The sequence below is a fragment of the Strigops habroptila genome, chromosome 1, assembly GCF_004027225.2.
Source record: "Strigops habroptila isolate Jane chromosome 1, bStrHab1.2.pri, whole genome shotgun sequence".
In the NCBI taxonomy this organism is placed as follows: domain Eukaryota; kingdom Metazoa; phylum Chordata; class Aves; order Psittaciformes; family Psittacidae; genus Strigops; species Strigops habroptila.
In genome coordinates, this window is record NC_044277.2 from 114,538,987 (window position 1) to 114,561,598 (window position 22,612).

At 42.1% G+C, this 22,612-nt stretch overlaps 1 protein-coding gene across 2 annotated transcripts in view; it reads right to left on the reverse strand.

Moving 5' to 3' along the window:
• Nucleotides 1-5,709: 5,709 nt before the first annotated feature.
• Nucleotides 5,710-22,612, reverse strand: part of APBB1IP (amyloid beta precursor protein binding family B member 1 interacting protein) — a 61,631-nt gene continuing 44,728 nt past the window's right edge. Inside the window, exons 11-14 of one of the 2 annotated variants that reach the window (XM_030494565.1) lie at nucleotides 12,990-13,088; nucleotides 11,905-12,022; nucleotides 9,669-9,766; nucleotides 5,710-7,321 (exon numbers count right to left, since the gene is read on the reverse strand). In XM_030494565.1, the coding sequence (XP_030350425.1) occupies nucleotides 6,791-7,321; nucleotides 9,669-9,766; nucleotides 11,905-12,022; nucleotides 12,990-13,088 (846 nt within the window). In that variant the 3' untranslated portion in view covers nucleotides 5,710-6,790. The remainder of the gene's footprint in view (nucleotides 7,322-9,668; nucleotides 9,767-11,904; nucleotides 12,023-12,989; nucleotides 13,089-22,612) is intronic. The other variant, XM_030494574.1, reaches the window with a different exon arrangement.

The window sequence follows — 22,612 nt, forward strand, 5'->3', positions numbered from 1 at the left end:
GTGTATCAGTGCGATGTTCTGTATTACTCTAATTTTTGTTTGGTACTTTGGCACTACTGATTGTGCAAGTTTAAAAAGTTCCTTTAACAGCTCATAAAAATAAGTAGATTAATTCCTTTTCCTTTCTATGCCTTTTTTTTTTCCTTGATCTGCAAATTAAATCTTCTTAAATATTTCAATGACAGGTTTCAATGACTGTGTTTCCTTTTGTTGAATATGTCTAACTAAATTTAACCTGATATACTTTTGATTTCAGCTCTTAATCCTAGATACATAATTAAGAATTAGGATGGCAGAATCAGCAGTGCAAAAGGCTAATTTGAATGATTTCTCAGAGGTAAAATTATTTCGTTCTTTCCTGACGTATTTATTAATAATTGAGATAATTGTTAATGAAAGAGATATTGCATTTACTTTTTGAACTTATACTACACTTTGAACAACATTGTACCAATACCAATTACTATGAACAATACTAACAAAATTAGTAGTAGTATTACTTAGAAATAGTAGCAACTATATTAATAGTATCATTAATAATAGTAAGCAACTCATGTAATAGTTTCTGGAGCCAGGAGGGTGCATAATATGAAGCAGAAGAAACTTTTCATGTTTGCAGGAAAATATTTTGCATAAAAACTTACCCATTTTATTTGCTGCCAGGTTTGTCTCCTACAGCGCATCTTATAACACCCCTTTCAGAGACAGCAGGCTGCAGAGAGAGCAGGTTACTCCCTGCGCCCCCTACCTTGGGCCAAGGATCTTAAAGTGAGCTCTTCATCCCCAGAGAAATTTGAACAAGCAAAAAAAATGATCGAGATTGAAGCTCAGGCCTTCGAATAGAATCAATGGATCAAGCCACAGGAACTTCTCTCCCTTACAGTGTGTGAACTGGAATCTGGTACTCTGCTAGGCAAGACAAGGTGGTCTTGAGCAACTTTATAAAGTCTAAAGATTAAGGAAACGGACCACTATGTATGGTTGCATGAGCAAATTATATTGGCATTTATAACTCTGCCTTTTCTATTCAGCTGTGCATTTATTTGAGTCCCAATATTTAAGTTCTGCCAAGCTGTCACACTTGACCTCTCAAAATTCATGGCTGATCAGGTGGGTTTCAATAGCTTTTAATGGCTGGTCAATTTAAAAATCCATCTAAGCTAATTTTAATAATACAGTATTTTGATGAATGTTTTCCTTGCTGTTACACACTGTTCAAATATAATTGTATTCTGAAGACATAAATGTTCTTAAATCTTTTGCAGAGATGGAGCAGAGGATCATCTTACACTTAGAGCTTGGCACCTTTTCTCTTTCTGACCTTGTTTTGTCCCATTAAACTGCCAACAAAGATTTAAAGGAAATCTAATGAAATAGTGAGCAAAGATGTCTGTCTTGGGAGTGACTTGCCTACAAATAAATGTTGGTGCCTTTGCCAGTGTCAGGTGCCAATCAAGCCTGGCCTCCTCCTCTTTGGAAGTCTATCTTTTGATAGTAGCAGAAAGGTTGTTGGCACATGGGTATAAAGCCTCAGGAAATTTTCACTGGTTGAATGTGGAAAAGGACTCACTGTGGATGTAGTCAGGTCGGCATACCTTTTGTATGCAGCCCACCTGATGCTGTGAGGGACTAACAAAAATCTTGCAGGGAAAGTATTTAAAATTCAACTGCAGCTGCTATATAGAATCCTTTGAGTACCAGAGAGAGACTCGTCTTTGAGCCCTGTGTCTTGTTCTTTATCCTAGTTGGATATTCCAATTTCATAAAACTTACTTAAACCAAAATTAATACATAAGCAAACAGGTCCAGTGTTATGCTTGAAAATTTACAGCAAAAATCACTTATTTGGGGGCTTTGTTACTCCTTGACATTACCTTGACTCTTCCCAAATTCAAAATCAATCGTTTTAGAATCTTCAAATTTCTTGAGTGCCACTTGAATTTTGAAATAGAGGCTATTAAGTGGTGTAATCAGCATTTCACAGATCTATTTCTAGAAACATAATTAGAGTGGAAAAAAAATATAGTACTAGAAATCTTTCCATGACTAAAAAAAAATTTGAATGCCTTTACTTCTTAACCATAATCAACAAAATTATTCAGGATGGTTTCCTTTCAGAAATACAGCTGTCCAAATATAAATACAATTGTAAGGTAAACAATAGTATCATAATGTGAGGCATAATATAGCTATTTAAATAGTTTTCTGGAAGTCCAGTCTGAAGTTTGAGCAAGTCACACAGGTTCAGCCTGCGTTAGCATTCCTCATGCAGGTAGTAAGTGCTCTTCTCAACCATTGGGATACCGTTTGAGCTGGCAACGCTTCTGGATAAAAGGAGTGGGCTGCTGGGGGCGGGGAGGGGGGGCTGCATTCTCGACCTACTGAAACACCGCTGTTGATGTCTCTTCTCAGATATGTACAAGCAAAACAGCATGTTGTGATGAAATGTGTGAACATCAGCATTACCACCTGCAGTGGAATGAGTTACACTGCAGCTAAGTGGTGATTTAAAGGTGAATGTATTTGTGCCTGCAGGGTAAATACAGCAGTGCTACAGCTTGGACCCTGGTTTCCAGTTAGGTGAAAGAACTCTGTGTTGAACCAAACATCTGTTAAGTTAGTTCTGTGTGTGAGCCAAACATGGCTGCCTGTACATCTTCACCTCATGGAATAACTGCGTAAGTACAAAGCATTTTTATACTGCTTTTTCCTTCCAAGTGTTTTGTAAATGTTAAATCCTATTAGTAACAGTAGCAAGTGGAGCTGTGCTTCACCCATAGTTACATGTAAAGAAAGCCTCCAGCATCACGATATAAAATCAGAACATCCCGAATGGGAGCTCTTTTTACAAGCAGTGATACGTACTTCCCACTGTGCTCATTGTGAAGTTTATCTCAGGTTCTTCGAAACCATCTGAAAGAATGACGCAAACCTTGAAAATTGGTTTCACATATTCCTCTGGCTGCAGGGAATAGGTCAGCTGCTTCTCCAGGAGTTCATTCATGGACTCAGTCATGTTCTCTTACCCTGTTTTACTGGCAAATCTGCCCTTGTTTTTTTTCCCCCTGGTTTTACCATGCAGTTCACATTGCCTGTTTTTAGTAACTATTCTGATTTTGTAATTGTCAATACCGACTGTTAATGGTCATAAAACTGCCTTAGAATATTCTGCAGGACCATGAGAATTCATAGGCCTTAACAATACTGAATCTGTAGCAACAGGACAAGGGGCAATGGGTTTAAACTTAAACAGGGAAAGTTCAGGTTAAATATAAGGAAGAAGTTCTTTACAGTGAGGGTGGTGAGGCACTGGAACAGGCTGCCCAAAGAAGTGGTAAATGCTCCATCCCTGGCAGTGTTCAAGGCCAGGTTGGACAGGGCCTTGAGCAACCTGGTCTAGTGGAAGGTGTCCTTGCCCATGGCAGGGGGGTTGGAACTAGATAACCTTAAGGTCCTTCCCAACCCTAATCATTCTGTGATTCTCCCTCTTCTCTTCTGTGCCTCCCTCAAACAGAAAATGCGTGTTTCCCAGTTACTGTGAGACTGCCAATGATAACCTGTAAGTAATAGTTCTCTCCTATAGTTTTGCCACATGAACCATTTAAGTTTCTACTTTTCCACTCTTAGTGCCTGACAGTGCGTGAAAACCATAGGCAGAATAGTTATCTCAACATTACCTTTTAACTGTGTTTTTTAACAGTAGAGAAATGAGCCCACATCATGCTTAGCATTTAGTACCACCTCCCTTTCCACTTCTAGGTTTTAATCATTATGGTTCATTATGACAATGTAACCATTAATACTGTGTTTCATGATATATTCCCTAAAATCCTTGGTTCTGGAGCTGCCTCTTCCTTCACATTACATAAGCACAGCAGTGGATGCGAGAGCAGATGGGGAATAAAAATACTGTGGCTGGTAATCAAAGAGGCGTTCACCTGTACTCTCATCTTTCTGTAGCAGAGGGCAGTTCTGAGGAGTGGTGGTGTTGACCCTCCACATCTGGACTTTTCCACGACTCCAACCTTTCTAATCCTAAGGACTGATGGAAAAGTGGTCGTTTGAAGTTGGTCCTTCTTCCGCGTCAGTGATGTAAGAGCCCGAAGACAACAACAGCTGCTGAGACTGCTTCCAGTTGAGGTATGGAGAGAGGTTAAAAATAACATGCTGCAATTTCAGGTCTTTTCACACTAAAATACTGTAATCTCCACTAGTGTATATACTACCCTGATCTGCGGGAATTGGGCAGTTTCATGTGGTGATAGGTTAGAGGTGGAAGGATTAATTTCTATTTTTTACAAATGCTTTGATTTACAATCTTGGAAAGAAAGATCTTTTTGTACTTTGCAGCATATTTTCGTACCAAATAAAGCCAGATAATTGTGCATCATTAAGATGGTAGCTCTGTTCTCTGAATGGAGTTTGAATACTTACATTTCAGAAATTCAATGCAACTATGTACAAACACAAAATAGTTGATAGAGGTCTAATCATCACAGCATTTTAATTGATTTCTGGAGTTTTCTGTGGGTTCTGAGTCTTTTTGTTTTTAAGAAAGCTCAACTTCTTTTGTGTAAGATTAAGTGTGTGAGTTATGATTGCAGATTTAAAATGTATAAAATTGAGTTTATTGTGCTGTAACAAAAGAGAAGGGAGGAAACAGGACTGGAGGCCGAGTGTTCTGGTGAGGAGAGTGAATGCTAGGAAAGCCATATGGAAGTCTTAGTGCTTTGTGAATGCAGAGAAACTAGCTTATTGTGCAACATTTTTCTATGGACATGTCCTGCTTTAGTTTGATGCTGGGTGTATACTTCATAAAAGAAAATTCGATTTAAAAATAATTGGCTAGCAGGCAGCTGTTGTCACCCAAGTATGCTGAAGATGTGCGCTCGTAATACCTTGTCAGAAAATGACACGCAGCTCTTTAGCATTCGGTGATCAATCTGCATAATGCTTACCTCAGCTACATATAGAAAGCCACTGGAAAACATCCTTTTTTATGAACCCCTGGTTTTAACCCTCCTACTTTTAGCTAGTTAGTATTTTTTTTCTCCTGCACTTGGAACTAAAGTGTGTACTAAGCTTATGAGCCTTGCACTGGTCCTTCCAGGGGCCTGTCCTTTCACTCTTACTGCTTTGAGCAGGTACTACCAGCTCCTCCTACTGCTGAGATGGTCACGTTTTGCCTTTCACTGCTCCAGCTTGTCAGGGGGCTGGTTCCTGGATACTCAGTGTTCGTGGTTTGTGCTTTACCATAGCAAAGCCCTGGTCTTTGCTGTCTTGTGGTCTGCACTCATGCAGCCACCCAAAAGTGCAAACACAGGAGGGACCAGCTGAACAAAAGCGGGACAGGCCAGCCAGTACTGCTGCCCGTACTTGGATAACAGGGTGGCTCTTTGTGCTGTAACCTTGTGGATAATGTGGAAGTTAATGGTCCACAACTCGTAGGTGAAGTGGCACCTCAGTTAGCGTCACACTTTCAGACTCTACCAACAACGTTTTCATTGATGTCAGTCAGTGCAGAGACTGTAAAGTGTCTGTCTGGGGGTGAAGGCCAGGCCTCAATAGCCTGATACACCTCCATGACCCTGGAAAGTCAGAAAAGACCCCTGCTTCTTCCAGATTGGTCAAATGCTTCATGTAAACCACAGACCCACTGGGGAGCAGAGCCAATGCAGGAGCATGTGGTGTAGCTGTATTGGGATAGTGGGGAGGGGGTGGGCCTTCTTGAAACTGCAGCAAACAGACTTCTAAGACATACAGACAAAGCCTCTTTAAAATATTTGAAAGTGGTACCAATTGCCAGTAAAATGTCTGTTCATTAACTATGACGCTTTGTGCAGATATAAAATAGAAGCTATTTTTATTTGAGAACTAATAATGAGTGCTGCCTAAATGAACAACGGAGAATTAAAATGGGAGAACAAATGGAAAAAAAAGGTAGAAGGAGACATTCAGATCAGGTACAAGATAATAACAAAGTCTTTCAGGAGACAGACTATTCTAGATACAGTTTGAAGACAAATGTTAACTAAGAGGAAGAAAATCCCTGCTTACCAAGAAAACACAAGGTTTTGAACTAAATGTTTCTTTTTCTAAGATTAACCAAATGAAATCTGATTTAAGGCAGCAACTGTGAGTGCTGACAGGTATGGCTGGAGTTGTATATGGAAGCAGGAGTGTGGTAGCATTTGGGATGACCCTCTCCGGAAATGGCCCTGGTCCTGCCTTGCATCTCCGAATGATCTAGCTGAGGTTTTAAGACAGATCATTTTTGAAAAACACTGGCATCTTTTTATTGAAAAAAACCCCCTCAAAAATCCCTAAAAAAACCCCAACCACTGAACCCTCAGAGTTGCGGGTTTTCTCATAAAGAATCTTTAAGGGGAATTCTGTGAAAAGGGATCTTCGCACTTTTCAAAATTCACACAACACTCTTCTATTTTTTTTATTCAGCTCCAACTCTACTAGAGAGGCAGGCACAGAAGATGCATTTCACTCGCTGGCCGGCTCTGCGAGTGCTGCTCCACCTGGCTGTCCTGATGGAGGAAGAAAGACTAGAGCCTCAGCCTGATGGCAGAATGGTAGCTAATGGGGGGGGGGGGTAGGGGCAGAAAAAGCAGGTTATAGGGACCAAGAGGTGGACAGAGGACACCCCATCTTACTTCCTGAGACCCCCCCCAGGAGGAACTCTGAAGGAGAATTCCTCCTGAAGGAGCCTGATCTAGCACAACTTTGCATGTTGACTCACAAAACCAGCTATGGCTTGAAGTTCACCTGCTCCCAGAGTTCAGGAGTTGCTGCCCCTTTTCCTCTCAAGAGCTTTCATTAGGTCAGACATGAAATCTGCTTGCCTGCCTCCACCCCCAATTGGAGGTGGCCCAGCTGACTGTGGCTCTCCAGCTTGTCCAGTGTTTTCCAGCCTTTTTGATGGAAGTGGCAGAGGTTTCTTTGTTGGAGGTGGTGGCTTAGTGGAGACAGGTGGAGGTGGAGGGGGTAATGGAAGGTCTCCATTACTGCTGCTGGAGGCTGGTGGTGGTGGTGGGGGCACAAAATCAGGAGGAGGTTCACACAAATCAGATGGTGGTGGTGGAAAATCAACCTTCAGCACAGGTGGTGGTGCTGGAAACGTATCTGGATCCGCTAGGAAAATGCCGCTGTCTCGTTTGACTTTGGAGGGTAGAATTGGTGAAGCAGAAATAGCAGATGACCGCCTTTCGGGCGGAGGAGGAGGCTGCAGCGAGTTCCTCTTACTCTGGAATTTCTGTGGCCTCATCACTGGCTGTGCCAGGCCAGGTGCACTGATGTTATTTGACTTAGCCTGTAATAAGCAGAAGGAATAAAAGGACAAGACACAGTCAGTGCATGTGTAAACTAATGCCACTGCTTGAGAACAGAGAAAGACGTGAAAATACATGAGAAGAGTGCAGTGGACAGACAGCGAAATGAAGTACAGTACATTTTGCCTGAAGAGTGCAAATAGTGTTTTGTTTTCCTGCTGGAGCTGCCCACAGAGCTTTAACAGTATTCAGAGTGCTTTTGTGAGTGCTGTTCTCAGACAATGAGTGCTTTTAAAATCTCAAAGAACTGCAGTTAGTAAGACATATATAGACACTTTCTTGATGTTCCACCCTGCTGTTCATTCCCTGAGAACATGAAGACTTAAATAAAAATCTGTGCTGTATTTTTTACATCCAAAAATACTGAGCAAGATTAGAGAACATAAAAAGCAGATGTAGTTTTGGCTCTTGTATCTCCACCTCCTGTTCTAGCTGTGACTGCTGGATCTCTGGATAAAGCTAAAATAATGAAGTCACCTAGCTCTCCCAAACTCAGTAGACCCAGCAGCAGCGAACCGGGAAGAAGATGGACAGATTTGGGAATGTAAAGTTTACATGCCTGGATCTGAGTCCCCAGCACTCTGTGGCATGCTGTGAAGCATTCACCTGCAGGGAAGCGCCCTGGGCCCCCTCTGTGCGGGAGGGAGAGCACTGCCAAGCACTGAGAAGAGGCACTTGGAAAGCCCCATCTGTCACGACTGTGCAGTGCACAGCACAGGAAAGCTGCTTCACTACTGACCTGGCAAGGGCCACTGGTAAGCCTGGGGAAGGTGCCTACTGTCTGCTGGGCAAGGCACATGTACAAGCTGCCTCCACTTTCAAATCAATAGTGTGACAAACAGGTCTGTGAAGCCAGGAAGTTGTAGCCATGTTTGCAAGGTCATGAGGCAATCAAATCCTCTGACAACTTTTTTGAAGGAAAAATTAATTAAAGCATCCATCATACAAGTTGAGAAAAATAAAATGTAGGGTAGTGGTTAATTATGGACATGTTTATTCTGACTAAATTTTATGTGGCTTTTCTTTTAAATTGTGAACTCTGAACATACATAAAGCCCATTTGGTGATATCTGAATATAATTTGCTCTTTTTTTTTCTGTTTCTGGTAGCAACTGGTAGCTGTTTACAGTTACTACACACACATACTATCTGTTCTTGTATTCCTGTGGAGTAGTCTGCTGTCCTGAAAACAAAGCTTTGTAACACATTCATTTCTAGCTATGCTACTTTATCAGGTTAGCCCCAGCTAGCTTAGTGCTCTAACTGTAGCACAGTGCACCCTGAAAGACTTCAGCTTGCTCCCTTGGTCCCAGGCTGGTAGAAGCCGAGAGATGAAGAAAGCAACGTGTTTACTTCTGCTAAAGAAAAGTGCTCTGCAACTCTGCAGTCAGCAGTACTAATTCTAGCATTAGCTAAGTGTAACTTGTAAGCCTTCTCTTCCTCACTCTCCTTGCCTACAAAGATGGAAGTAAATGAGACACAGGAGGAGGGAACCACTGGCTGAGTTCTGAGAACGTGACCTGTTCGAGAGGAAGTAAGGTTCAGAACAGAGAAACAAATCTTTTCAAAGGAGGAACTCTTTAAAGACAGAAACAAGAAGCACAGGACACGCAATGCAGGTGACAGAAAAATCCTAGGAATTTCATTTCACTTGTCCCGTGCACTTTATGCATGATGGAGGGAATAAATAATTAACTGCAAACGTATGCAGGGCTGGTTTTTTTTTTTCCTGTAGGATGTTTCTGAAGTCCTCATGCTGTACCCTACTGATATTTTGACAGCCAGAGATGGTGCAAATAGACAAAATCTGGAGCTTAACCAAGGAATTCATTTAGAGCCTAATGAAAACATGTAATGTTTTATATCTTCACACTTCCTCCTTTCTTACACACTCATCTTCAGCTGTGTGCAGTGTTCCCTGCTGAAAACAGTACTATATCCTTTGTGTTACTAAGGCAAGACCTGTTTTCTGGTAGACACAGGAAATGGCAGTGAGGTTCTGGCAGCACAGACTCTTTGAGACTGTCCCAGTAGGCACATCCCTATTCCTGCAGTGTGAACTCACGGCTTGTTCTGAAGAATAAAAGTGATGGGTGACTGTGCCTTTACCTCCCATCACTGGCTCCTTGCTTCTCTGCTACAGGCACACCATTTGCAGTGCGTAAAACCCAAAGAGGGGCAGCAGGGAACCAGCCACTCTGCCCAGGAGCCAAATCCTTGTTAACAACAGTACACCGTGAGTGGGAAAGGCAGTGGGTGAAGAACAACAAACCTGAAGAACTGTTTCACAAGTGATATTTAACTACTGCACTGCTTGTAACTGCTCACCTGTACCTCTGATGCATCCGCTTTCTTCTGAGTCTCTGGAAATTCTGTACTGGCATGACAAACAATTTGGGGAACCTGTCCATTTGACTGAACAGCACCTGTAGCAAGGAGATGAGACAAACGGAAGAGAGTGTTACATTTTCATGGTATTAACCAGATCAGGGAATAGCAAACTAAGAAAAACATTTTTACAACTTCCACCAAGCAACCACTCATTACAGGTTTCTTATACGTAATTCAGTAAAATCTGTAAGGATGTCTGTTTTCTACTTCAGGCTTATTTTGAAACTTTTCATATTCGGTTCATTACCTAAGGAAAGTAAACAAGATACCTTACGTTAAAACTAATAAGTCTCCACATGATAAAGCCCATGTGTTGTAGCTGACAATCCTACAGGAAGTACATCTGAATAAAGCAACTTACTTCATCCTTCAAACATCGTAATATTGTGCTGGCACACAACATACACTGTTTTTTAGTATCCAAAGACACACACAGTGAGGCACAGAGACAAACAACATTGCCTGAGACACACCTGGCACTTGGGACACTTCAGAACGATGGACTATACTGTTTGGGGCATACATGAACATACGGCTAAAGCAGTGTGACCAGGGACTACAGGCTACACAGGATGTGAGAAGTTCCACCTGCCTTCCTAAGCATTGCTTTTGGCTGCCACTGAAGTTAATAGAGTACAGTTCCCAGCTAAGGTCACACAGGACTGTAGTTTTGTATAGCAGATTTTAGCCTATACTGAAATCAGCCCATACAAATAGCTATACAGCCATTTGAAAACAGAAGAAAACATGCGTTGTTCTATTTCCAAACCATGAACCAACAACTACTCACAGTCAGGCAGTTCAGGTTATAGTATTATAGTTGGGCCCCAGGTTTTATAAAGGGCAGTAATGATAACTGTTATACAGAAAGAATCACAGTGACTTGCCTCAATTAGAACACTAATGATCCATCAGAGGTATTTCCATAGAGACAACATACATAAATAAAATCTTTCCAGGCTACTTAATCATTTACTGGGATCCACTAGCTAAGATTAGCAGTATACTTCATGATCACATGCAGTGTTCTTGGATTCTAGTCAGGAGCTGAAGTTACACAGATGTATATATACTTTACAAGGCCTCAATCCTGCCCAAATCCACTACAGACTGCAGCACCAGCATGGAGCCCTGCTGGCCAGCCACTTCTCTTCTGCTATCAATACCAGAACACAGAATGCTCCAAGACTGTCCCATCCACGCTCATTAAAATACCCCCCCCTCACAACTATCAGAAAATCCCTTGATTTTGAACAATCTGTTACTGTCCAAAATCTCTCTCCACATCTCAAATGTGCATTTATTATCATGATTTGACTCCAAGGAGTAGTAGAAAGATCACCCTCTTCTCACATGTGCTGAGAAAAGACAAACTGAAGCCCTGGTAAGGTGTTTGGCGGATTCTGAGTTGTCCATGTGAGAAGCCAGAATATTAACCGCCAATGCAGATTCTGACTTCGCCTGTCTTATGTCAGGAAGTACTTGGCCAGCATGTTCCTCCTAATAAATAGAGCCTATCTTAAGCATGTAAACTAAAAACATTCATGCAAGGTACAGCTAGTATCACGCATTGTTCTATCTGTACAATGATAAAATAGGTAACAGCGGTATGATTAAGCTACTGGAAAAGCAAGGTAGAAAATAACCCAGTAATTTCTTACTCTGCATTCTTTCCCAACACCCACATTGTTATCACACAAATGAGTGAAAGGCTGGGAAAGAGAGTGGCTCACCCTGTAATAATCTCTTTCTGAAATGATCATTCTCAGAATGAGATCCCACTCATCCCTTTCACTCATTGGAAGAAAAGCTCTGCTACAGCCAGGGTAGAGATGGGCCAACAGAAAACTTCAAGACATAGACCATCAGTTGGTAAAATATAGATGGAGGATAAAGCATTTGTATTCAGATGCCAACAGAAAAAAACCTTATTGAATTATGCAGATTTAAACTGACCTTCGGTGGACTGTCTTTCGATTCTTTAAGTGCTAACTTTAAAGTGAGAGCTCTGCTGCTAGCTTCATTATAGACAAATCAGAGCTACACTGGGCTGTCTAAAAACATTATCTTGCTGAATGAGGGGATAGTTTTCTGAACAAAGACTATGTTCAACACTGATGATGACAGAAGAGGGCAATAAATGTGATTTCAACTGCTGGGACATCATTGGTACCTGCTGGTAAGGATCTTGCAGGGGCAGCTGGTTCCACTGTTCCTTGATTTGCCCATCGAGAGGACAAGCCAGCCTTCTTCACTGCGCATTTGTAATTATCATATAGCAGCTTGCCATACTGCAAAACATTCAAAACAATACAATAAGCATGGTGTTAAGCTTGACAGAGGCCAAGCATTCATTTTGCTATTGGATAACTTTTCTGACCCCATTCCTTCCTACACAGTTTTGTTCAAAAGTAGCTTTCTGCAAGTGGTGTGCCTATTTCTGTATATGGGCCAGGTGGAAAGCATCTCCCTAATAGCACAATAAAACATGAACCCCATGACTAGAGTCCTACTGATATCATTCTCACATTTTATGTTCGTTTCAGTATCTGTAAAAATCTTGAAACTTGGCTTTAAAACCAAGTGTTCTCAAGAAATATTTTTTCCAATGCTTTCCATTTTGGAGTCTGGAGTCTTGGGACACTGAATCCTGGGCTCTAGAGCAAAAAGCTCTGCCAGTGTAAGATACAAAATAACTTGATGTCCACCCCACACCTTTGTTGGATGCCACCCTGCAGCAGAACTGGCAGAAAAGAATGTATATCTAACAGGAACAGGACTGTATAGCCAGACACAGCCAGTATACTGGGCTATGGATAAACCCATCTCCCTTAATGTTTTGTGCAAAACAAAGTGGGCTGTGAGTTAGGACCTTTTGAAGAGGGTGAGGCAGACAATATGGACAGAACTGTCTGAAAAATGTCACAGCTGGACTGACCAGAGTTTGCACACCTTTAGCCATAGCCTGTTATTATTGTGCCAGATAACTGTGGAGTAAGTTTTACGAGTATATGAGTTTTACAGCTACAGAATTCACCCCTGTATTAATGAGAAACACACACTGATAAGGAGGGTATGGGAACATTCAGCAAATCCATCCTGGTCATGCCCTTCTACTCTTTCTTTCTAGGGTAAAATTATCATAAATGTTCATTCTTGTCACAGTATTTCCAGCTGAGGTGCTGACAGTCAGTAACATGAGGAAGACAGGATGATTTTACAGAAAACATATTTAAGCAAATTAAATTTTAATCTCACCTTGGCAATTCTTATTCCTGTTACCCACTGGTGCAGGGTTGCTTGATCATCACAGCATAAGTACTTGATATATTGTGATTCCTTTTGAATCTGGGGGTGCTGAAAGATATTAATTCATAAAATAAGACAAACATAGACATCAAATCACTATACAAAAGTATGAAGGCACCACACAGTGACCTTGGTGAGAACACTGCCTATAGGTGTCATGTTAACACGAAGATGACTTGAGGAAAAAAAAAAGGCAGGAAAACCAGAGTGTAATAAAATATAAACAAGATGGTGGTTATGAACTATGCATGAGTTGCCACTGGCAGCACTTGCTTGAAATAATTTTAATGCATTGTGATATGAATTCAAGGGCTACAGAAATCTAGCAGTGATGTAGAGTTCAATGAAGTCTACAAATGCTATGGTTCAAGGTCTAACACTAAGTGTACAAACACTGGAAGGAAGTCTGTTTCTCATTGTGGTTTGTCATATGTAAGGCATCCAGACTGAACACTGAATGTAATTAGTTTTCAAAGAGTATGTTAAATTTGTTTAAGCATGAACTTGCAGCTGAAACAGATTTAGCCTTCTAACTGACTGCCCTTCTCCGGGCCAAGTTCTAGCTTTCTTCCTATACATTTTTATTCTGCTTTACTCTTGCTATTGTTTGCCAACAGTTATGTAAAACTGCCGTATGTTCTAGATGGGGGATCACTCAAACTACACCACCATCAGAAGTAATCTTTTTCATTTCTTTGTACCAGGAACCTTTACATTTTTAAACCTTTCTTGTTCTTTTGGACAAAATTTAGGATCTCTTTCCCTTACTGATCAATGTAGTACCGGCACGTGGTGACAAACCACTGCAACTCAAAAGATCACCAAGATGCCAGGCTGACTACTTGCCTGAGACTGAACATCCTCTCTAAGACTTTGAAGGAATTTGGTTCCCCTGCTACAGCAGAGAAGGCTGTAAGTCTTTATAGCTTGGATGGAATAATATACTGCCATCTCTTGATACGCAAGGAAAAGAATGAAACCAAAGGAAAAGGCTTCATTACCTGTCATTTATGTGTTCATTTCTATTATAAATAACACGTGCACAGTCAGTGAAGTATTGTGAATGCACAAAAGAACATCTAAATACGCTCCGAGGATTTAGTATTGTCAAGCCACTCTCTTTTCAGCCCGTGCAGTTAAAAATCCAAAAAACATACCTCTGCCTAGCAGCAAGGACACTGCTTTTACACATATCATTAACCCCCAAAGCAGAGCAGCGCTGGACATGGGGAGCTCAGCAGGACCCCCCACAGCACACAGTGCTGTGAGCAGCCCGCCAGCCCAGGGCTGATGTAGGAACCAGATGTCTCCTCGCAGGTGCCTGCCTACCAGTGGCTGGGGCATTCCCAGTGCAGAGGCCAAGCCCTGGCCGCAGCTGGGTGACCCAGGGGCTCAAAGCAGTGCTGAACACAGAGGTCTCACTCCTCAGCCACGTGTCCCTGCTCCCCTCTCAGCACTGCAGGCACCAGGCTTCCCTTGCTTGTGCTGACCCAACTGTTCATGAGGCCATGCTGTGATACAAAAGAAGAAAAGGAACTGGTCTGAGTTAAATATAACTCATTTAATCATGCTGTAGTTTTGGTTTGTTTGGGTTTTTTTAACTCAGCAGTACACAGCATGGCCTCACATACAGCATGGGGATAAGGGGCACTGTGGCTTGGGGAGAGAACAAGTAGGAAGGGGATGGATGAGAGGATGGGACTGCACAAGTCAGTATAGCTACCAAAGTCCTGTATCATCAAATTACGGAGCAAAAGCGAAGACACCAGGGAGATAACTGTGAGGAATAAAAAACAAAGGCATATTACTCTTCAGGGGTCTCAGAGTGTCAGATGTGTCCCATGGCAGTGCCATGGGTCACTGCGTTACAGCTCCCTGTGTGTTTAAACTCAGCTGCTCACAGATCATACTGTCTGCGAACTTCTCTGCAAACACATAGCTGGCCATCTCCTCTGGACGATGAACATGCAAAGTCTGCTTCAGCCCATGGCTGCCTTAACCTCCTACCTTCCTCTCCCAAGGTGAGAGCTAGGGACATCGCACATTGCAGACCCATAGATGCCAGTTCACTGTCACCAGGTGCCTTAACTGCAGAGCAGGCACCATGCTGATCCCATGGAGCTATGCCTCACCCATGTGGTGTGCTCACACACTACCCCTTCACACAGTTCAGTGTATCTTGCTGCTATACCCCTATGCCACATATCAAACAGAGGCAAGTAACCAGGGCTCCTGGACAAATAGCCTTCTCCAGCTCCCCAGCGTCTGCCTGTCCCTGTCTCCAGCAGCCTGAGTGCTGCTCAGAGTGGGCTCGCTACTGCAATACGTGGCCAGGGCACAATGCCTGACAATCCTTATTTCCTTCCATTTCTCCATTATGTGACCAAACACAGTGAAAACCATTAAAGAATTCAGTCTGAACGGGAACTGTAAGCAGACACTTCTCTGTTTGACAGAGTAGATCCCATACATCTGGGTTACATTATCAACAACAGAGCCAAAAGAACCAGGAGTTACAAGCAAAGACATTGCAACCCTGAGTAAATTCAGTTCTTCAAGTACTTTTCAACCAGCAACTAGTAATTTTGCTCCAGTGTGTAAGGTCCTACTAAACCCAGCAGATGGCACCCAAAGCTTTAAGAAAAGGAAAATGCAAGGATTCTTTTTCATGACAAGGAAGTCCAATGGGTCTGTGCATCTCCACTCAAACACACCTACCAACAGCTTTTTATTACAAGGAAAGAAAATGCAAAACTTCTGTAATTTAACAGATAATTCATACAAACGTCTGAAAGAAAGCACACACTGTATAAACAAGGCAGAGGAAGACATGGCACAGAGCAAGCTAGGTAACAGTGCTGCACATAGACACAGTCCTGCCATGGGGATCTGCTGATGGGGAGCTCAGAAGGGCTGCCACGGGCCTCTCCTCTGGGGCACCCTACAGAAATACCAGTTTCACAAGAACACCCATAATGTGGCAGATAAAAGGTCCCTGTACCCAGATTCTGGACTTTGACAGTGGCCACAAATGGATACTGAAGGCGAAGAAATAACAAGACAAGCATATATGATACTTCCTTCTCTGTACTCTCCCTGTCTGCATCTGTTTTCAGGTAGGGGACTTCCTGAGCCAGACAGGGTTTCTCCATGTTTAGGTTCTTCAATGGACTTCTCCAGGTACTTCAGCTTTTTATTGAGCCCAGAGAGAGTTCTGGCATCCACATCTTCCAGTAGAACCACCTGTGAACCTGACTGCTACTAGCTTTGTGTAATATTGCTGTGTTGGAAGAGACACTTTATGGCTGATCCCTAAGCACACCTCTCCATGCCACTCCTGAGCTTAGAGGTCTGCACCATATTCCTGACAAGTTGTCTCTTTTCTGGCATACAGGCTTCTAGTCCCTGCAGTCATTCTTTGAGTCAAAGTCATTCCTTACCTTTGCTTATCATTGTTGCTCCTCCTTGATCCTTTTCCTTTACTATATCCCCTTTGAAACGAGAGGACAAGAACCACACAGGTGAGAGAAAACCATTGACTTGTGCCATGGTATGGCAATGTTTGCTGTTTTATCATCTATGCCTTTCCTGATCATTCCTAATGCTTGCTTTATGTATCTGACCACCACTGAGCACCGAACCTCAGGCTCACAATGGCCTTCCAGAGTTCTTCAGTCTGCCTTTTCCTCAATGATCTGAATAACGCAGCATCATCATCAAGCTTCCTCACCTTGCTGCTTACCCTGTCTATGAATATTTTGAGACTGTGGGGTTCTCACCACCCTGAGAACTTGAGAGGGAACTGCCAGTGAACAAGGCTAGAGTGTCCCATGCCAGACAACATGGGAGTTATTTACTACCTACTAGTAAATACCTACCCTCTAGCCTATCTTTTACTAGCTATTGTCTCCGCTGGGCAATCAATTTTAACTACTGGCATCCACCAGTTGGGCCTATTCCAAATTACCCCAATCAGTTCCTTGATTAAATTACTCCAATCAGTAACCATGATTAAATGTAGAGCCACAAGTATATTCTGCCAATTAGGGACCAAACTAGGAAGCTGCTGAACACCCCGTTCTCGCAAGTGAAGTTAAACATCTCAAAGCTGTGCAGGCAGTCTGCAGCTTCACTTTATAACAACTAAGAACTGTATTGTGTCTCACTCCCCAAGAAGCAGCAGCAGCACTGGTTCTCTTTTTATGTGCTAACTTCAACAATGACACAGAAACCACAACTTCGTACTAGACCCACAGCCCACTGAGGTTGACTGGAAATACCTCCATTACCTTTCTTGGGCTTTGGTCAGGTCTAAGGAGGGCTGTTTTCATGCTGCCAGTGAAGAGGGTGCCTACTGCACCTGTGTGCAAGGCCAGACCACAGGACCAAACACCAGCAGCACCAAGCTTAACACTGAAGGCTTATATCTGTAAAAGATTATTAGAAGGTGGTTCAGATGGAGGCATTTGGCTTCCTGTGTTTTTCTGATGCATGAAGCAGGCTACTTTGGATTGGGAGGTATAGTGCTTCAGCCAAGAACCCCACCCTCACTTGGGAAGAACTGTACCATAGTGAAGTTACTTTGGCAATACAAATGGCAGAAGTCTCTGCTGCCAACACTGACCTTTACAAGCTCAACTCTCCACTAAAAACATCAGGTTACATAAAAATGCTGACTCAGGATAACCAATTTAGAGAAGAATCTGGACAGCCGAAAGCCCCTGGAAATTACAACATGGTGTGAAGATCCATGTGAACCAAATTCCTCCTTTCACAGCTCCTGCGTCTCAGGATAGTTGTTTAGTACAGTACACAGACCTAGGGAGCTGTAGTCACTATACAAGTCTGGTTTTGCTAATCTACAGAGTCCCTGTAATAACCTCTCTGTGGGACTAACAGAGGTCATAGCAGTATTAAGCATGACAGTCCTGTGAGAAATACCGTATTTTTAGGCAAAATAACACTGACCTCAGTATGCCACACCTTACACACCTCACACATAGAGACAGATAAATCGTTTTGTTACATGGCGCATACCATGTCCTGAAAAGGTCATTAAAATCATTTGGCAGCAAAGTGAAAACATCTCGTCTGGAAAGGTTTAGCACCTTTGCCTCCAAAACATGCAGCACCAAAATGAATTCTGAAAGACAACTGGTTAAAAAGCAACCACAGAGAAGTCATAGTTTGAATGAAAAGTGGTAATATGCAAGTAGAAAGGGAAGCCAGAATTTTTCTCATAGAAAAAAATGGAATAGTTCTTCAAAATAATACATTGTATTAAAATGCAACATAATTTGACTACAGCAAACTTTTTTCTCTGTCAATGTCAAAACTCTCAGTAATGATGAATTAGTTGCATGGGGTCTAATTTTTGGAACTGTTGGACATCTTTCCAGTAACACTTCAAACATCAGGCAGCAAAAGGATGTGCTGTGTTCCACCTGGAAAAGCCCTGAAAAGGTCTGGAACAGAATCTAGTGTTCTTCTCTGACCCACTGTCTCCTCTCTTAAGTATCACTGTCTAGAGATAAAGAAAGCAGAAACACTTGAATATAAAAAGCTTATTTTTTGGATAGGTTTTAAAAAAATATTTGTGCACAGATTACATTTTCAGATATAAACTCTTTGCCTAAGGAAGAAAAAGATAAGAACAGATTGAAAACCTGAAGAAACGGGAACTGAACAATGTGGTTTCTATGGTTTGTGCCAAAACAAATGACTAAAGGCCAAGTGTGCATGAAATTAGAGATTATCCCAATAAAATGTTCTTTTGCTTTGCCTTCTTCCAACACTGAAGACGAAAATTGAACTGAAGTTATTCAGGCATCTCATTGGATTCCTTGCCCCAAAATATATGGATCATTGCTCAGTCTCTGAGGCAGAAACAACAGCCAGAAGCATAAAGGGTGATTAAATTTGGATCAAAAGCTTTGGCTATAGGCCAAAATGGTCAGTGTTCTTGGATACCTTATATGCTAGTGATGAACTTGGTCTATGTTGAGTTGGCTTCTCAGAAAAGCTGAGACTCTTCTGGTTCCTGTGACTGCAAGCAGAAGTAATACCCAGCACCTTTTAAAAATCCTACTCAAGTGGTTCAAATTTGCCATCTCCTAGTAAACTTAGTCAATTTCTGATGCTATGCACTCCTCGTATTAAGATGACCAGGCTTAACTGATCTTTTGAAGACATGTGTGAACTTTACAGATAAAAAAGCAACTGCCCTATTCTAAGGAAATTACTCTTTTGGCTTACATTTCTCTAATGACTCTGGCAAAATTTGTAGGTTATTAAAAACATACGTAGCAGCCAATGTAACCAAACAGGACTGCTTTATGCAGCAAATATTTTCCAAAGCTATTATAATCCATTTCTCATTGTCTATTCTCTGTCCATATTCTCCCCATTGTTTATGCATTAATCTTGCAAAACTGTGTGCATGTACTGTCACTGTAATCCCACATGTCTGAAAGTGTTCTGTAATAACGAGTATTCCTGCTTTTGCTTTTTCAGTTTATCGGGAAATGTATTTTACTCCGAAATATTTAACTGAAGTCTTCACACTAACACAATTTTCAAACCTTTCACATAAAGAAATAGAAAATCTCCTGTTTTTTACCCTCATTTCCTGCACTAGCCATTTGTTCTGCATCTTTTTCCTACCATTTTCTATCTCAAACACTGCTAATTCTCACCTACTACCTTCTTAACGGTCATTGTGTTGAATGCATTATGTACATGACTTGGTCTGCAACAGAATATTGGGTGTGAGGGAGGAGGGAATCAGGAGTGGAGCGACTAAATTCTGAATTACCTGCTAGAATGACGCCACTGTTGCAAACAGAGGTATTCTTCTTGAAAATTTACTTCCAAAATTCTCTGGATCATTATTTATTTATTTATTAAACTCATAGTTTCCAGATGACACCAGGAAAACTGAGCTGTTTAGACTGCAGAGAAAAACGTACCCAGCTGTGGAAATAGACAATGATTTGCCTTTGTCTCAGTTTATCCCCAGGAAACCAATTTTTTTCATCCTAGATTAATTCAGCATTATGCACCATTACCTCCAGATTACTCAAGCACAACCAGCACCAATAAACTATAATTAAATCCACTCTTTGTCACAGGCACATCAGACTGACTAAACCAGCAAATTTGCATATAGATTACCTTGCTATTTGTCTGCTTTGAAAGATTTTCCAACATGGTGTGACAAAACCAGCTCCTGCACTAATGTGCGCGCACACACACACAGAGACACTCGAAGCACAAAATAAACACTATGTTCACAATCCCTGCTCGATGCAATAGATGCTGTTGCTAGCACGATGAACAGATCCCTTCACAGTGGAATCTCTTGGGTTTGAGGGCTTTCAGCTCTGTAATATGAAGTAAATCACAAAAGGTCTCATCCATTTCCACAGCATTTCCCATGTAACGCAGTAGATGGTGAAAGAGAAGACCTACAGGGAATCTACACATACAAATTCGCACTTGCAAAGGCGACTGTGAGGAACCAAACCACTCCAACCTGCGCACCTGCTGTGTGTGGTGTGCGGCATTACTTCTTTCGCGAAGGAGGTATTTGTTCCCTTCTTGCTTCCCTCCCAGGAGTGGCCAGCACTCTCCGCAGGATGGCAGGGAAGAGCTGTGCTGCTACTCACGCCCGCCTCCTCTGCCTGGAACAGAGGGACAGTTCTGACCTGAACAGATGTAGGTTTGAGTGAGGGTCTTCTTTCACACTTGGCTGACCTTTCCGTTCCTTTTTTTCTGCATATGGATGCAGAAAAAGTGCAGACACTTTATCTGGTGTCAAAGTGAAGGGTGGGATCTTTAAATTTTTGTAAGCATTACATTTAGGCTGAGTAGAACACAGGAAGAATCTTCATGTTTACTGGGACAGATGTGCCAAAACTATTTATTTTATTCAGAGACCCTATTTTTAGTATGTTGAGGGTTCTTTGTGTTGTTTTTTGTTTCTTAAATGTGTGACTTCCTTTGGGGGAGGAAGGCTTGTTTACAGTGGTACAGAACAATTCAATTTAAGAAGGTTATGGCTTGGCACAGACCAAGTAGATACTGGGAAACAAAACAGTTATTCAAGCTTTATAGTTGCCCCAAAGCCTAAAGATTCCTGAAAGCCAGCTCCATCAGAGCCTCTGTGCCAGGCTGCACTCTCATTCTCAGGACACAGGCACATCAGTTCTGATTTACTGCAGAGGGACAGCTAAAGGTGACCCTGATCTCTGACACCAACCAGCCAGCTGTGCTCTTTGCAGTTGGTCCCAGCTGGGCTTTCTGCTGCCTGAGAGGGCCTGATATGAGGAAGTAACTGCTTTGTTCAGTTACTGCAGCTGTCTCCTGAATCATCCTAAAAGGAAACTCCTGAGTAAGCTCAGCAAAGTGAGCTTCTTTTGCTGGTAGACACTGTGCTGTGCTTTTGAACAGCTTCTAGCACACCACCCTCTTCCCCATTATCTCCTCAGTGTCTTCATGGTTAACAAGTAAGCAAAAAACCACCCCGTTTTTGTTCTGAGCTGCAGTATATACAATGGGGTACTGATGTAATAAGAAGAAATGATAGGCAAGGAGTACCCACAACACATCATGCTTCTCTAGCTCTAAGAGGAACATCCTACAGGATGGATCTGCAGACAAGAACATTTCTGTTTCAACTAGTTTGAAATAGCCAGTCTAGGTGCAGCTCTAACATCACAGGCTGCAAAACCTACCCTGGCTTTTGGCTAAACAGCAAAGCAACCTGCCCATGAAGTGCATGATTTTGTTGCTACACTAACACCATACCCAAGCCAGCATCAGCTAACTTTGACCACTGAAATTGGAAATAAATAGCTAGATTAAAAATTAAACAGGACAGAGGGACCTGCCAGCTCCTGGTGATTTGGATGCAAGTTACCTGGGACAGGCACTAGGACCAAAGTCTCACAGTCTCTGTAAGCCCCTCAACTTTACTGCAGCCCAAGAGAAGAAACTGGAGAAAAAGCCCACATCCAATTTAGAGAGATCAAGCTGAAGTAACATTCAAAGAAATGTCATTGAAGACTTTGAGGCAAAAGTCCACATAGTTCAGTGCAGTGAACTCCAAATCAGCCCACCTCACTGGCCATTTGAATCACAGAATCACAGCATTTACTACCATTTGATTGCACAAAGGACATTTCCCCTGTTCTTGAAGTAAGGATGCCAATTAGCTTAACTAGTCAGAAATAAAGATGGTATTTTTTCAACTCAATGCTCAAAGGGAATTATGTCTGGTTCTGAATTCAGCAGCATTTTCCACCTAGCACAGAAGCAAGATACTGCTGAAGCTGCTGCTAAGTCCTTGCATTTCTCCCGCATTAAAAAGTACAAGCTGGTCTCTTGCCTCTGAGCTGGGCAGTTTCTTTCATGAAGTTTGAAACAGAGCAGAACAAGTAACTTGGCTGATGACTGCTCACTGTTTTGACACAGCAATTGCTAAGGGGGTCCTCAGAAAGCAGCAATTCTTAAAAAAAATGTAGTGGTATGCTATTCAGAACCTTTCCAAGTGGTGTTACAGCTTGCTGGAG